This window comes from Ceratotherium simum, chromosome 5 (assembly GCF_057802395.1).
Source record: "Ceratotherium simum simum isolate JZ-2026a chromosome 5, ASM5780239v1, whole genome shotgun sequence".
Classification (NCBI taxonomy): Eukaryota; Metazoa; Chordata; class Mammalia; order Perissodactyla; family Rhinocerotidae; genus Ceratotherium; species Ceratotherium simum.
In genome coordinates, this window is record NC_141904.1 from 81,667,597 (window position 1) to 81,685,258 (window position 17,662).

Here is a 17,662-nt window from a genome sequence, read left to right on the forward strand (position 1 = left end):
GCTCTGACATTCTACATTCTGGTTAAGATGCCAGGCAAGGAAGCAGAGGCCTAGGGAGGGATACATTCCTAGGGGAGCTGGATTGATCAGACTGAAGCTCCTTTTGGGCAAGGAATGCTACTTCCTAGTACCTCCTTTATCATCATGTCCTAACATATCATTAGTGAATATTCACCTAATGACACTGTCTTCCCATTTACCAAGCGGGAAAACTGATGAAAATGAGGTGAGGAAGGGCTCTGGGGAAATGAAAGGCAGCATTTGGTGGTGTGTTTCTGAAGGGAAGGGCCACACCAAGCGGCAGCAAAGAGGCAACAGGAGGAAACGTGGCAGAACCCTCAAAGCCAGCTTCTGCACAGCTGGCCTTCAGTTCTCTCCAGGGACAACCGCCTCTCCCCTCACCCGCCTGAAGCAGGAGTTAGCAAGGATCGTTTCAGTCTAGGGTGTTCTCCCTACTCCTTTCTGCTAGTGCAGATTGTACCCTTTCTTAAAAGCTAGTCCAAGCCCCATCTCTCATAACGAGTTTTCACTAGTTCACCCTGAAATGAAAAAAGGCATATGGCTAATTTGTTACAATCATCGCTACATTTAAGTAGCTTTGTCTGGCATTTCTTCCCACCTTTTGCTTTCTGTGTGATTATGTTTCTTGTATACTTCATAAAGATACATTGTTCCTTTTCTAAAAATCCACTCTGAGAAACTGTTACACATACTGAATGTGTATGCTTGGAATATGTCTTCACTTCTGTCTCAGTTTATCTATAAAACATAAAGTTGTTGTAATGATTAAATGAGTCAATACTGACAGACCCCTTACAACAGTGCCTGGCACAGACTGCACACTTAATAAACAATGTCTATTCTCCTAGGAGAGGTCAGTTTAATCACATATATACTTATAGTGATTACTGATCGATTCTTGCTCACTGGACCATCATGTTCTGTGTTTTGTATTCACCACCCGATTTCTTAGCTGTTTTTGTAACATTCTTTTCCGCCTTGTAGTGGTTTGATCAAGTTTTCCTTAATCCCATTTTCTGGCTTGAAGAATACTACATTGTTTCTATTCATTAACAGTTACACTTAAAACTTTAAAATGGACCCTTGATTTAAGGTGTCAAGTGGGTCAGTGCCTCCCAGACACCACCAGGGACCTCAGAATCCCCTCATATTCTGACCGCTCTTGCCCAGGTACCATGTGATCGTCTAATACTTTATTTCCACCCCACATTCAGTCTTTTTTCCTTTTAGTCTACATTTATCTAGATTTCCAATGTGCTCATCAACTTCTTTGCTCATAACTGCCTTTTGTATCCTACTCCTTTCTTCTGGTTCTAGTTCATTCTTAGTACAGAACACCCTTTAGCAAGTACTGTTTGCCTATCAAAATTTAACAGAGTGAAGGCTGGGTCTCTCAATCTAATATCTTGCATGAAGAACAAGAGGTTTAAACACAATTATCCCCAATTATCCCCAAATTCATCACTACTATAGTCTTGCTTTGCAAGAAAAACAAAAAAACAAAAACAAAAAGCCTGCTCTGAACAGGGTATGACTTTTAGAAACATTTATTCACCTATTTTCCACTTCTGGATAGAAATCAGCAATGATCCAAACTGTATGATCTTGAAATAGATCTAGGCAAAATGCATCTCTACGAAGCCTGTATCGCTGTTAAACTGCGACAAGGTGTGCAAGATTTCAGCCTTAAGCTATACTACCACAGGTTCTATCTTAGCCCTATGTCCTCCTTCAAGCCTTTAACCTGTTTAGATAACTCAACACCACGTACTGAAAATCTGAAAGAAATTGCTCTATGTAGATGTCATGGTTTCTGAAATTAATGCTGCCAAATAAGAATGTTTTCAGCAGATATTCTTCAGAATTCAGTTAACATTAAACAGCTCCATTCAACAATAAACTTGAGGTTATCTACAAGGGCATCCTGCAGTTCAGACACGCTGTTAGGCCTAGAAGAGTCAGGGCTGCTCAAAATCGAATGTTACACAAAAGAAATTATAAAATTCTTTTAAGATTGTGATGCAGTTCTTAAGCGATCCAAACGGGAGTAAACAACACCATGTGGAAGTCTGGGGCTTCAATTACGCACTTCTGTAGTTCCCAAACTGTAATATGGGGTCCTGCCTGCTGGTCCTGAGCCCATCTGGCCCTCCAGAAGTACAGACATTCATAAGAGGATATCAACCTTGTCACCTATTCATCTGGCACCCAAAGAAACTGGATCCTTCTCTGGCCAGCACTAGAATGATGACAGCTCTAGAATCTTGCCAGAGAATGTAGCTAGCCCGGGCATGAAATACTGTAAAGGGTTCTTGAGCCACTCCCCTCAGAGGTCCTAAATACAATCAAGTCAGAACACCCAAGGACTTTTGGTCTTTGCTTATAACCCTATAGAATTGTCTTTTCTCAGTCCCCTTCAATTTGGGACTGCCAGCTTTGCCAGCTTTAACAGAAAGCTTTTACACTTGTTGTGAATTCCCACTGCAGAGCTCCAATATATTTTTTAATGACCGTTATTTAAAAACCCACAGAACAAATTCTCTTTGAATTTAATGTCCTGGTGTCTTCTCTTTTGAAAACAACCTGCTCAGATGTTTTATTAAGAATTAATGTTCCAACAATTCCATTTCTGAGAATCTAACCTAAGGAATTCTTATTTATAACTTGAAAAAACTGGATGTCTAAGAATAGGATACCTTGTACAAATGTGGCACATGATCCAGACAGGTTCATGATGCAGTCATTAAAGAGTACTGATAATGTACTGTGCAAGTGTCTTGTAATCAACTGACGAAAGCACTGTGTGCGCATATGTGTATTTAGTGTGGAGTTGGTCCTGGCTAAGTCACATGAAATTCTGACTTGCCCAGCCTCTCTGACATAGTTGTGAATTTAGTGGGCATACAGGCATCTATTTGCATGGGTCGATTTCCATGAGAATTCTGATATTTTGTATTTTGGGCCAAAGGAGTCAGAAGACATATGTGCACAGTTTCCTGGGGATGGGGGGGACAGAGGACAGGGAGGCAGTAGGTTGACTGACATTATCCCCTTGGACTGATCTTCAAGCTCCCTATATTATGGGAAAAAATGAAATCCCTTTATTACATGCTTTCAAGGGGCCACGTATCTCTGCTTGTTGCCCTTATCACAACTGTGATTTGTGTAACTATTTGATGAATGTTCACCTCCCTCCTGGCCTACAAGTTCCATTAGGGCAAGGTTGCTCTTTGTTTTTCACACTACTTGACATGTAGTCATGATAGCTGAGGGAAGGCAGCGGAGGGAGAGAAGAAAGAGAAGAGAAGGGAGAAAGGGAGAGAAAAAAAGGGGGAAGGATAAAGACGGAGAAGCAGCAAATTTTTTATGAGGGACACTGTGGGTCCAGGTGACAGTACACTGTCAAACTGGGAGAGCACTCTCATTGTTTCCACTTGGAACACAGCAAGGCCAAGAATCAGTGAAACCAACAGGAAGGCAAGGATGCCTTGGCACCTTGCAGGTCCGCACCTGGGGGATGCATCAGGAGATGGCATCGCAGGCAAGGCAGGATTCTCCGGCAGGACCAGCAGTGGTGCATGTGACAGGGCACTGGAGAGAGTGGCACTGCCCAGCAGGAATCTGTCAGGAAAGCAGCAACATGCTCAGGCATGGACTTGTTCCTGTACTCTCAATAGTCTGAAGTCAGGGATACCCAGACATATCCGGAAGGGGATGGGGAAATGCCCCCATTAAGGCCTAAGTGAAGGTGGGGATACAAAGCCAGTAACATGGAGGTGTCAATGCCAGTGTGACCTGTTTATAGCCCCAGCTGGTTATCACTGAGGATAATCTGAAACACTCTAAGACTAAAACCAAAGAAAGGTTATCAAAATGGTAATGAATTCAATGGTTGTGATGATTTTTCCCCTCTAATACTCATAATTAATTTTTATAATAAAAAAACACATAATAGGAAAAAATGTGTCTCATTTGAAGAACCGCTATTTTCTTTTATCAGACGCTACGAATTTTGTGATCCACTGTTTCTGCCTTTTCCCTGGTTCTAAGAAAACTCAGAGTCAAACTTCGTGTTCAACCACAGTAACTTCATTAGTGTAGTGGTCTAGACAGTTGCTTTCTTCTCATTCTACACAGCTAAGGGCCACAAGGAAAAAAATTCCTCCACAAAGCCTCCTCACTATTTTGTCTACCCCTGTAGACATGAAATCTTTACCATATGAGTTAGTTTTTAAATGCTACCACCCTCCCTATATTACTCACATTTTCTTATGTGTATGAGCTACTTTTTCAACTAGACCAGTGATTCTCAATGAGGGATATAAAGAAAAGAGAAGCGATTAGAGGATGAAAGGAGGGCCTGACTATCAGAACCATCTGGATGTCCTTTTCTGAATTACATGTACAGCTCACCTGCACCCTCCCATACCGTAAGCATCACTGCCATTGTGAGGTGACACACACACGGGAGCTGTTATACCCTGGAGGGGAGTTAGGAGGTAAAAAGAATAACCACTGATCAAGATCATATTTTCACTAAAAGGTGAATTTTGGAATCAGAAGCTTATCAGTTTCAACCCTGGACCTAATATTCACCCTAGGCTCCTTATTCTCAAATGGATATAAAAACACCTTTCTATCAATGTATGAATATTAAATGTATGCTAAGTGCTAATAAACAGAGCTCAGTAAATGCTCTTTAGGCCTTATTTTTCAAGTAGACTTGAGAGCTCCTTTACATTGGGATTTCTCAATCTTAGCACCATTGACATTTTGGACCAGAAAATTCTTTATTGTGGGTGCTACAGGTTAACCTGTATGGCCCCCTCCCCCGCCATTCACATATTGAAGTCCCAACCCCCAGTACCTCAGAATGTGATTTTATTTGGAGACAGGGTCTTCAAAGTGGTAATTAAGGTAAAATGAGGTCATGTGGATGGGCCCTGATACAATATGACGGGCGTCCTTATAAGAGGAGATTAGGGGACAGACATGTGCGAGCAGGGAGGAAAGATCATGCGGGGACACGGAGAAGGTGGCCATCTGCAGGCCAAGGAGAGAGATCTCAGAAGAAACCAACCCTACCAAGCACTTGATCTTGGACTGCTATCCTCCAGAACTTTGAGAAAAAGACAAATTTCTCTGGTTTAAGCCCCCCAGTCCATGGTACTCTGTTATGGCAGGGTGAGCAAACACTCCATGGGAGTTGGCCTGTGCATTGCAGGATTTTTAGCAGCATCCCTGGCCTCTACTCATTGATACTAGTAGCAATCCTCCTACCCCACAATTGTGACAGCCAAAATTATCTCCATACATTGCCAAAAGTCCCCAAGGGGCTAAATCTTCCTCCCCACCCCACTGAGAACCACTGTTTCAGACGGCCTCCGGTCACCTTTGTATTCCCAGTGCTCAGCATAGTGACTGCTACCTACCTAAGTAGATAATCAAATATTTACTGAATGGATTCTCTTGCCTGGTTCCCTATCTCCGGTCTCACCACTCCCAAGCAAACTCCTTGTGCTGCAATTAAAGTAGTAGTTACTTCCAGTTTAATTTATAGCAGACTGTGTAATTTTTAATGACACAAGCAATTTTCATTTTAGCATAATTTCTGGCAACTCAGGGTCATAAATATCACATCAATGTTAAACTCTATTTTGTCTGATATTGCTCACTTACCTCACATCAGATCCTTTGATAGATTCAGTGAGTGCTGCTTTTAGTTTCCTTAATGCATCCCTCATGATTTTTACCAGATGAAATGACTACGACAAATTCTTACATAACCATTTGAAGCTCAAGGAACTAAAAAAAACCCACAAATGGCCATTTAAGCGTGAAAACGCTGAACTCTAAGTCTTAACAAGACTCCACACATTATCCAGAAATCCAAAAGCATACCAGAAAGCCAAAGTCAATGGAGACCTTCTTTGGAAAGGGGAAGTCACAAACGTCCCTGGCACATTCATAAATTTGTCTTAACATTGCCACATTTGCTGTCATGTTATTTGAAAGCTGACGTGTTTGGGTTGGGCGGTGGCAAGGGGGTGGGGGTGGGGGAGATTGGCTCTGAAATGCCAGAGAGAGGCATGAAGAACTCTGGAGGGAAGTGGGAATTGGTGGGCATTTTGCACAGAGGTAATTTCTGACCAACTCCTTCCAATGATTTGTAGCTTGTACACAACTATTCACAGGATACTGTTTCAAGGTCATTATTTTAAATTAATATAGAGTCTATTCATTTACAAAATCCATGTATTGCATTCTTTTTGATAATAGCTGGGATTCAAAGTGTTAAAAATTCGACTTACCCAAGGGAAAAGAAAGACTAATAACACTGATCATTTTTAAGTGCCATTTCCGAAGAACATGCCCAATGTTTCAAAGTTATTGTTTGTGACTTAAAATTACAATACTAACATCCTACTCCAAGTAATGTGTAAGACACAAGTCTAACAAGCGACTACATTAAACTCAGGCAATAGCCATCATGTAAATGCTGTAACAGGCAGATGTGTTGGCATCCAGGCATCGGGTGCTTACACACACCCGGTGTGAGTTACAATACACCACCTTTCCAAAAATACAGAGCTCCTAACTCCTCCATTGCTCCTCGTGGTGGAAAGGTTGAAGAATCCTTTTCTGAAGTCGGTTTCTCCATGGAAGAGAAGCAGGACGGCTTAAGGACATTCTGAAATGTAGAAACAAAACCCCTTTGGCTAAAAAGTCTGTGTACTCTGCCAAGCTGGTAGACACGCGGACGCCCGCAGTTTTAGAGAGAGATGTTTCAGAGGCAGGAGGGAAGTGAGGATGTTTTGTAACTTTTTTTATTCCCCGGAAAGGCAGAAAAGAATGAAAATCAGTTAACCATAACATTTAGCATTTAACATCTTTACTTGGGCATTTATGAGTATGAATAGGAAATCTACTTGGCAACAAAAAGGACCATATTCTGATCACTGCACTGGGCAAGTCAGCAAAAGCCCACGCTAATTCCTATTCCGCTTATTTCTCGGCTCTATCTCAGCACTTTCAGCTGATCTTGTGCGACGATTCAGTCTTGGACTTATCTCTGTGTCTTGAAGATCATTTCTGGAAACAGTAAAAAGGAAATGGCATCTTAGAAAATAATGATTATTATTATTCTACAGCAGTTTCTAGTTTCTACTTTATAAGTGCTTTCACATGCATTGTTTCATTTAAACCTCCAAATAGCCCTCTATTCCACTGACAAATCTATCATAGTATTTATTATTACAATTATTATTCCCATCTTATAACTGAGGAAACAGTGACTTAGCAAAGGCCACAGATCGTAAGTGATAAAGCTAGGAATTGAACCCTTTTCTTCTGAATCAAAATCTAGCAGTTTTATGCTTCTGCTTAACACGTAGAAAGCTGCAAAAAAATTGCTTCCATCCTAACAACAAGACCAAGTCAGATAGTCTAACAAAATCATAACTTGTCTTGATCCTGTCAGAGAGCTGAGGTTGTAAGGCAACCATGAAAATTCAAAAAAAAATTCAAAAGAAAGATAAGCTCCTCCAAAGAGAGATGAGCCACATGAATCCTCTCACTTTTGGAAGAGCACAGGAGAAAGAGGTGGCTGTCGTACAACCAGATAAGAAGAAATCAACTGACATTTTAATAAATTCTAAAATAAGGGCTAGTATTGAAGGCCCCAGTCACAAGAAGAGTCCACAGGCACCTGCGAGCTCTTCCAGGAGCCTCCGTCAGGTGCTCATGAGGAAAACTGGAAGCAGGGCAGCAGACTGAAGAGAACCCACTTTAATGGCACAGTATAAGGGAGGTGACTGGGGGCAACAGGGGTCAGGAAGAAAGCCCTGCCTCTTCCCTGGACCCTTCTCTTCTATGAGGCAAAAGCTTGAAGTTGCTGAGGGTAGAGCAGGAAACTCACCGGCCCATGGGCTCAGGCAAAGATTCATTACCTCTGGGAAGGAGCAGAGGTAAATCAGTCTGCCTGAGGGGCAAGGGCAGGAAATCATCTACAAGAACACAGGCCAAGAGTCATTGTTGCTGGGGAAATGGCAGAAACAAACACCTCTACCTCTGGAGGAGGGGCAGAAAATCATCCCAGGCTGATGATCTCACCCAATACCAAGCAGAGGTTCGGTCAAGGCAGTCTGACTACCAGGAGAGTGGGGGGAGGAGTGCTGAGAAAGCCTCATCCTCGAGACACAGGCACAGAGGGCCTGCCTAAGACTGAGGCTGGACCAAGAAAACAGAGAACCCCCAGCTGGCCCCACCATGGAGCAACTAGAACTCTCCCACGTTGCTGGTGGACAACAGTTGGGCAGTTTCTTAGAGGCTGAACATACACTTACCATACAATCCAGCAATGCCACTCCTAGGTATTTACCCAAGAGAAATGAACATTTACGTCCACATAAAACACTGTATTCAAATGCTTATAGCAGTTTTATTCATAATCCCCCAAACCTGGAAACAACCCAAACGCCTATCAACTGTTGAATGGATAAACAAATTGTGGCACATTCATACATTGAAATACCAGTCAGCAATAAAAAGAAACAAACTACTGATACATCTAATAACATGGATGACTCTCAGAAGCATTGTGCTAACGGAAAGAAGTTAGACACAAAAGGCTACGTTATTGTATGATTCCATTTATATAACATTCCGGAAAAGAAAAAGACTGTCAAGACAGAAAAGAAATCAGTGATTGCCAGGAACTGGTAGTGGGAAGAAGAGATTATTTACAAAAGGGCACCAGACAACTTTTTGGTATGATGGAAATGTTCTATATATTAATTGTAACAGTGGCTATATTACTGTATATGTTTATCAAAACTCATAGAACTGAACACCTGAAACTGGTGATTTTTACTATCAAACCTCAATAAACCTGATAGAAAAACAAATATCTATAGCATAGTTTTAGGAAGATATATAAATACACCCATTACGTTTGCATTATTTTATTTTTCCCTCTGTAAATTTTCTATACTTGCCTTTATGAGATAATGAAAATTCAGACCTTTTTTTGCAATCTACTATAATACGATAGTCATAAATGGTCTTTTTGTTATTGTTGTTGTTCTATCATTCAAGTTCACAAAGGAAGCTTATTCTTCCCTTAAAAGCAGGCTGCAATACAAGTTACATCACACATAGGTTAAGTTTGTTTGAGGGATGTTTTATTGGAAAAACACAAACACAGCAATAAAACACAGCAAAGGAGTCAGAGTGTGTTTGCTCATCCCACAAAGTCAGGATGGACTCCCACTCAAAATCTGGTTTGGATGTTGAGACTGATGATAGCACATACACACAGAGAAAGAAGGTATGAAAAGGTTTATTACTCACATAAAGAGGCTTTCTGGGGAGAGCAGGGCAGGCTTCCCAAGTTAGTCAGAAAATAGCTTGAGAGAGCAGGGGAAGGAAACCGGCTTGGGGTCAGAGTGAGGGGTCCCATGAATGGACAGGGGCTTGCAGGGAGAGTTTGCCAGCACCAAAGAAGGGAGCACCTGGGATTTGTTATCATCTGGCCCAGATGTGGGACAGAGGGGAAGACAGAGGATTGAGACTTAAAAGCTGCCAGCAAGCACCAAAAAAATGGAACCAGACTCTTTATGATATGTGCAAAGTATGAAGAACATGGTCCAGAGAATAGCTGTGTACAGTGGGAAAAGCACTAGACTAGGCTTAGGAGACTCAAGACAATTCACCATCCCTCTGGGCTCAGATTTCTCATAAAACAAAATGAATAGAATTCCTTCCCTACCCTGTAATCACAAGGACTAAATAATAAAATGAATATGAAAGTATTTATTTAGGTAACCAGCACATATTAAGAATTTGATAGATACTAGTTAAATTAATTACACATTTGTCTGCTCAAACACTCCGAAATAATTTTTGCTGATTTTATCAGTATTCACTTCCTAGAAAATAATGGCACGAAAGAAAGAAAAATATATCAGCTAACGTGCAGCCTGCAGATAAAACAAGTTCTGTCTCTAGATAAAGGCCTCCTAGTGTAGGCCCAGAGGTGTGGGTCTCTGGTTTTTTCACCAGATAATAGAAAAGTCTTCAGCAGGCAATATTAAAACAGATGGGAGAATCAATATGCTATATGACAGAAATGGTATCCAAAAATTTCTTTACAGGCTGGGGGCAAGAGCTGAATCTTACAAGAGGAAAAGTAGGAAGGATAATAAATGAAGTAAGGACCCATACTTTGGTTCAGAAACAATGTCCCAAATTCAGGATGGGAAGCCCTGGTTTAAGCGCAGGACAGGGATACTAGGTTCAAAAGGAATGGATAGTGAAAGATGGTTAGTAAGCAGATAATAAATTAAATTTAGGATTTTGTAAAGTCAAATAAGTGATAAAAAAGCAATCAGAGTGATAACTCTGGACAATTTCTACATTGTAACATTTACAGAATATAGTTCTTGGCATAACACTTTAAAAGGAACATGGACTGGGGTAGGTCCAGTGGCACAAGTGGTTAAGTGTGTGCTCTCTGCTGCGGGGGCCTGGGGTTCTCGGGTTCGGATCCCGGGCACGCACCGACGCACTGCTTGTCAAGCCATGCTGTGGCGGCGTCCCATATAAAGTAGAGGAAGATGGGCACAGATGTTAGCTCAGGGCCGATCTTCCTCAGCAAAAAAAGAGGAGGATTGGCATCGGATGTTGGCTCAGGGCTGATCTTCCTCACAAAAAAAAAAACAGGAACATGGACAGACTAGAGCCTATAGAAGTACTTGGGACTTGCAGAGCCAGGGAGCCTCCCAGATTCTTTTGTCTTAAGGGACCATCCTTCTTCCCATCACAGGCAAGGCCACTGATGAACAACATCATGGCCTGGAGGCAAGTCCACAGGTTCCCTCTGCCTTCAGCCTGTTTGGCTCTCCATCCACAAAGGACTGTAAATGGGGTGAGGCCAGGCCCACCCACAATAATTTTTTGATGGGCTTTTGCTCCTTATTGCTCCCAGGTGGTTTCCTTTCCCACCATTTTTCTCATCTAACTCTAATTTTTAAGGTTTTTTGTCTCTATCTTTTTTGCTTCATGTATTTTGGGGCTCTGTTGTTAGGTGGATATATGCTTATAATTATTATATCTTCTTGATTGATCTTTTTCTCATTATAAAATCTCTTTGTCTCTAGTAACAATTTTTGTTTACAGTTTACTGTGTCTGATATTACTATAGCCACGCCAGCTCTCTTTTGGTTACTGTCTGCATGATATATCTTTTTCTATCCTTTTACTTTTAATTTACTTGTGTCTTTGAATCTAAAGTGTGTCTCTTATAGATTGCATATACTTGAATTATGTTTTTTTAAATCTATTCTGCCAATCTCTGTCTTTTAATTGAAGTGTTTAGTCCATTTACACTTAACATATCAACTGATAAGGTAAGATTTGTGTGTGCTATTTTGGTATTTATTTTCTTTATGTCTTATGTCTTCTTTTGCTCTTCTATTCCTCCATCACTGTCTTCTTTTGTGTTAAATTATTTTCTAGTATAGCATTTTAATTTCCTTGTCATTTCTTTTTTTTTTTTTCCTCCTCAAAGCCCCAGTAGATAGTTGTATGTCATAGCTGTACATCCTTCTAGTTGCTGTATGTGGGACGCGGCCTCAGCATGGCTGGAGAAGCGGTGCGTTGGTGTACGCCTGGGATCCGAACCCGGGCCGCCAGTACCGGAGCGCACGCACTTAACCGCTAAGCCATGGGGCTGGCCCTCCTTGCCATTTCTTTTACTATATTTTAAAATTGCCCCGGAGATTATAATTAACACATTAATTTATAACAATCTAGTTCAGATTAATACCATCTTAGTTTCAATAGTATATAAAAACTTTGCTCCTATATAGCTCTATTCCTTTCTCTCACCTTTCTGCAGTTTTCATACAAATTACATCTTTATGCATGTTCATCACCGCAGATTTATAATTACTGCTTTGTGTAGTTCTCTTTTAAATCAGATGGGGGAAAAAAGAGTTACAACAAAAAATGCATCTATACTGTTTTCTACGTTTACCTATACTTTTATATTTATCTTTACTGGTGCTCTTTATTTTTTCATGTGGATTCAACTTACTGTCTAGCGTCCTTTGACTCCTTTTACTATTTCTTGTAGGACAGATTTTCTAGTGACCAGTTCTCTCAGTTTTTGTTTCTCTGGGAAGGTCGTGATTTCTCCTTCATTTTTGAAGTATAGTTTTGCTAGATATAGAATTCTTGGTTGACAGTCTTTTACTTTTATCATTTTGAATATGTTGTGCCACTGCCTTGGCCTCCATGGTTCCTGAGGAGAAATCACTAAATCCCGTGTAAGTGAAGAATGTCTTCTCTCTCGATTTTTAAAAAATTTTCTCTGTCTTTGACAGAGTCCCTTGAGCTTAGATGTGTAGATAAATGTTTTTCATCAAATTTAGGAAGTTTTCAGCCATTATTTCTTTACATATTCTCTCTGCCTCTTTCTCTTCCTCCTCTCATTCTGGGGCTCCCATTATGCATATGTTGGTGTGCTTCATGATGTCCCACAGGTCTCTGAGGCTGTTCATTACTCTTTAGCCTTTTTTCTCTCTGTTCCTCAGACTGAATAATCTCAATTGATCTATCTTCAAATTTGCTGATTCTTTCTTCCACCTGCTCAAATCTGCTGTTGAGCCCCTTAGAGAATTTCTCATTTCAGTTATTATACTTTTCAACTCTAATTTTTTTTAAATAATAATTTCTATTTCTTTATTGGTATTACCTATTCGGTGAGACCTTGTTCTCATACTTCCCTTTAGTTCTTTGAACATATTCATAACAGCTAATTTAGAGATCTGTCTAGCAGTCCAATGTCTGAGCTTCCTCAGGGACATCTTTATTGGCTGCTTTTTCCCCCTCGTGTATAGGCCATGGTCTCTTGTTTCTTTGTATGTCTCGTATTTTTTGTTGTTGTTGAAAATTGGACATTTTCAACAATATGCTGTGGCAACTCTGGAAATCAGATTCTCCTCCTTCCCTAGGGTTTCTTGATGTTGGTGTCTGCCGTTGTTGTTTAGTGACTTTCTGAACTAATCCTGTAAATGTGTATTCTCTGTTGTGTGTGGCCACTGAAGTGTCTGCTAGGTGAGCCTGGCAGTCAGTTAATGATTGGCTATAAGTTTCTGTAAACACCTGCAACCAATATAACACAGAAGCCCATGGCAAAACCAGTCTTTGCTGAGGGACTCCGTGGGTGTGTCTGTGTGTGTTGGGGCATGGATTCAACACTTGGTTGACAACGCTGCTTTAGCCTCTACTTTCTGCTTGTACAGAGCCTCATGGTCAGCTAAAGTGAGAGCTTAGGACCTTTCTCAGGTCTTTCCTGAGCATGCACAGAGCCATATGCATGAATGTGACCTTCTAGATTCACAAAAATATGTCAGAGCTGTTCAAATCCCCCATCGAGATCTTATTTTCTAGCTTTTCCTTTTAAGCTTTTTGGTTAGCATATTGTTTGCCCCAGCTGTATCTACCACCTCAGACGGCTGTGAAGTTAATCGATTGTCTCTAATGGTTTTAAACAAACACCTCAGGGGAAAAGGCCTTTAGCACTGGGTGAGCTCCAAGTCAGGTAAAGTAAAGACAGTCTTGCAAGTGGGAGTCTTCCAGGGAACTACCAGACAGGTCAAAGAAGGATTCTCTGGGAAAAGGGCTTTGAAGGAGCTCCAACTCTGTTCTGCCTCCTCTGGGGGTCGCCAGGCTGCTGGTCTCATCACAATTGAGGACTGGTAGCTCCCAAGGCCACTGTGGAGCTGGAAAGAGGGGGATGGGAACAGGGCAAGTCAAATCACCACAAAGCTCACTGTTCTTACCAAGATTCAGCCATTTTTCTTGAATAAATGCTCCTTGAATTGCTGCTGCTTTTGGTTAGTTTTCAGAGTTTTGAAAAAGTCGATTCTGACAAGTTTTGTGAGTTTTGTCACTGCTTTCATGGAGAGAATTTTCAGAGGTCCTTATTCTACCATTTTTCCTGACATCACTCGTTTATCTTTTTTACTTTTATTTTTTCAGCTTTTAATTCATTGTCTTAATATCTCTAAACATTCACATGTCAAATTTCTCATCTTAGTATTTTATTGCTATTTATTTATTTGGCTTGTTTTTTTTTTTTTAAATTTTAATGGGATGTTCCCCCTTACATTTAACTTCTATATTACTATTTCTTTGTTCTCTTCCCTCGTTTTTAATTATCTTCTAAAATTTTTACATAATATTTTTCTCCCATGTTTCCTCTCTTTGATCTGCCTTTGTAATAGCTGGCGACAAGCATGGCTATAATGATAGTGGAAGAAGCAGCCTATACCATAAGCAGGGGTCTGGAGCAAAGTCCCTGGCAAGGATCTCAGTGGTTCTCTCAGAGTAATTCTCTAAAACACCGTATCCCTAAAGATGCAGGAACCCTAATAGGATAACCTACCCCATAATTTTTTTCCCTGCATATAACACACTTATTTACTGGAATGATGACACTTAATAACATCTCAGAGACATGGCAGGCTTTAAAATCCTTGGTCTTTGCAAGGTATAATCAATCGATTTTTGAGCAAACTTTGCCAATAGCATGCTGTTAGCCAAATAGGGGACATTCCTATGGAGCACCATGGTGAGGCATCAGGAAGCATTGACTCTACGAATACAAAAGCCATGCCTAGGAAATTTGGCCATTTATTATCAGCCTGCTTTCAATAAACATTATTTCCAGAATGATTTACCTTCCTTCTTGGTAGGGTCATAGAAAGAACCTCTTGGTGTACGGCTCCCCCTGCCTTACGCTGATTACAGAGAGGCTGGTCAGAGCATGGACCATTCTAAACAGGGTTGGGTTTTCTGATTATTCATCTTTTTTAAAACACAGGATTAGGGCCGGCCCTGTGGCTTGGTGGTTAAGTGCGCGCGCTGCAATGCTGGTGGCCCGGGTTCGGATCCCGGGTCCGCATCGAGGCACCACTTCTCCGTCCATCCTGAGGCCGAGTCCCACATACAACAACTAGAAGGATGTGCAGCTATGACATACAACTATCTACTGGGGCTTTGGGGGGAAAAAATAAAATAAATAAAATCTTTAAAAAAAAAAAAAACACAGGATTAGCTGTTTTCCTGCTGTGAGTACTTTCAATTTTTTAGGCACTGTATGGGACGAAGGACCCATCCAGAATATTAGCGCATCATCCTGAATAAGGACCAAAACCTAACAAGCACATTACATGGAAGAAAAGTTACAGGCTGGTTTCTCAACATAACAACAAAAAATCTTAAATAAAATATTAAGAAACCGAGTCTAGAAACATATAAAAGAGTTAATACGTCACTCCCAAATTAGGTTTATTTCAGGAATGCAATCTTGATTTAACATGTGAAAAATCAATGTAATTCACCACATTAATAAAATAAAGGAGAAAAATCACATGTTCATCTCAATAGAAAATATAAAAAACTCTTGATAATATTCAATATCCATTCATGTTAAAAACTATAATTTAAGGTAAAACATTGAATGTTTTCCCACTAAGATTGGGAATAAGAAAAGAACACCCTTGTTACCATTTCTATTTAACATTTAAGTAGCAGTCCTAACCAATACAATTAAGCACTAAAGAAAATATAACAGCACTAAAGAAAATATAACAGGTATTATGTGGAGATGACATGGCTATAGATGTAGAAAATCCAAAAGAACCTATAGACTATTAGAATTATTAAGTAAATTTATCAAAATTCCTGAATGCAGGGTTAATGTAAAAATAATTGGTGTTATATACTAGCAATAAGCAATTAGAAAATGGTTAAACAAAATGCCATTTTCAGCAACATAAAAAAAATCAAATATCCAGAAGTAAATTTAACAAAAGATGTATATAACCACTACACAGAAAAACACAAAAAATTAATAAAAAAATTTTAAGAAGCTAAATGAGTGGATAAATATACCATATTCACAGATTAGAAACCTCAATACAAAAGAGTTTCTAGAAAATAACATAGTAAAATGTCTCTATGACCTTGAGGTAGACAAAATTTCTTACACATCACACAAAATGCATTACCCAGAAAGTAAAAGACTGCTAAACTGGACATTATAATTAAGAATTTCACCATTAAGAGAGTTGGAAAAGGCAACTCATAGAGTGAAAAAAGATGCCTGCAATACACACATTCGACAAAGGACTCATACCCAAAATACACAAAGAACTACGACAAACAAGAAGGATTAATAATCATGACTAAAATTTTAAAAACTAAGAATACCAAGTGCTGATGAAGATAAGGAACTACTGGAACTCCCACTGTTGGGAGTTGAAATTGGTACAACCACTTTGGAAAAATGGTCAGCAGTAGCCACTGGACATATGCACATCCTAAGACCCAGCAATACCACTCCTTAGGTATATACTCAACAGAAACAAAGGCACATGCACCAAAGGACATTCACAATTATGTTCCTAATAGCCTTATTCATAATAGCCAAAAACTCTAAACAAACATATATCTACCAACAGTAAAACAGATAAATAAATGGTGACACATTCATACAATGGAATATCACAGAGCAGTGGTTCTCAAACTTCAGCATGCAGCAGAACATCTGAGGGCTTGTTAAAACACAGATTGCTGGGCCCCAACCCCAGAGTTTCTCATTCAGAATCTGCTTTTCCAGTATGTTCCCAGGTGATGCACTGCTGTTGGTCAGGAGATCACACTTTGAGAACCACTGCCAGAGATAAAGCAATGAAAAGTAACAAACTACTCCTAGACATGACCACAGAAAAATCTCATAAACATAATGTTGTGCCAAAGAAGGACACCCAAGAGTACATACTATATGATTCCATTCACGTGAAGTCTAAAAACAGACCAAATTAATCCATGGTGATAGAAGTCAGAATAGTGCTTACCTCTGGCGGGGTGAGTTTTGACTAGGATGAAGCATGAAGGAGGCTCCTAGAATGCCAGGAATGTTCAACATCAGATCTGGGTGGTGGCTGCACAGGTGTTGTGACAGTCTGTCACCTTGGTAGCCCCCAAAGAACCACACCTCCTGCCTTTGTGCAGTCCCTTCCCCTAGAACCTGGGGCTGGTCCTGTGACTTATTTTCATCAACAGAATGTGGCAGAAGTGATGCAGCACCAGTTTCAGGACAAGTCTTAAGAAGGCCTGAGAGATTTTGTATTTGCACTCTTGGAAGCTGTTATCAGCGTAGGTCCAATCAGGACCATAATAATTTTAACAGAAAAAGTTTAATATAAAGAATTACTAACTGTAACAGAGGACTGGAGTAATGAGGGATTGGCTAGTAAGAGGAAAAGAGAATCCCAAAGAATACAGAAATAGCAGCTAGAAAGACTAACCACTACCTGTAGGGCTGAGATGGTGCACACAAGGAAGAGCCCCTCTCCCTCAGACAGATCCAGATGTCTGGCTGGAGAGCGCACCATTGTGGCTGAGAATGAGTGCTATAGGCAGAGCAATGGGCTGCTGGCCAGTGTGCGCTGTAGGACCAGGCACTGGGGAAGCCACGCTCCTGCAGGAGCCTGGCCAGTGAGCTCACTGCAACCAAGAGGCAAAACCCCTTCTTCTCTCAACGTCTCTCCAGTGCCCTCTACTGATA

The 17,662-nt window shown here is 40.5% G+C and overlaps 1 protein-coding gene across 3 annotated transcripts in view; it reads right to left on the reverse strand.

The window, feature by feature from the left end:
• Positions 1–6,832: 6,832 nt before the first annotated feature.
• RAD18 (RAD18 E3 ubiquitin protein ligase) overlaps positions 6,833–17,662 on the reverse strand; it is a 257,812-nt gene continuing 246,982 nt past the window's right edge. For all 3 annotated transcript variants that reach the window (XM_087431391.1, XM_004442198.3, XM_087431392.1), the window contains one exon: positions 6,833–7,113. In XM_087431391.1, the coding sequence (XP_087287517.1) occupies positions 7,011–7,113 (103 nt within the window). In that variant the 3' untranslated portion in view covers positions 6,833–7,010. The remainder of the gene's footprint in view (positions 7,114–17,662) is intronic.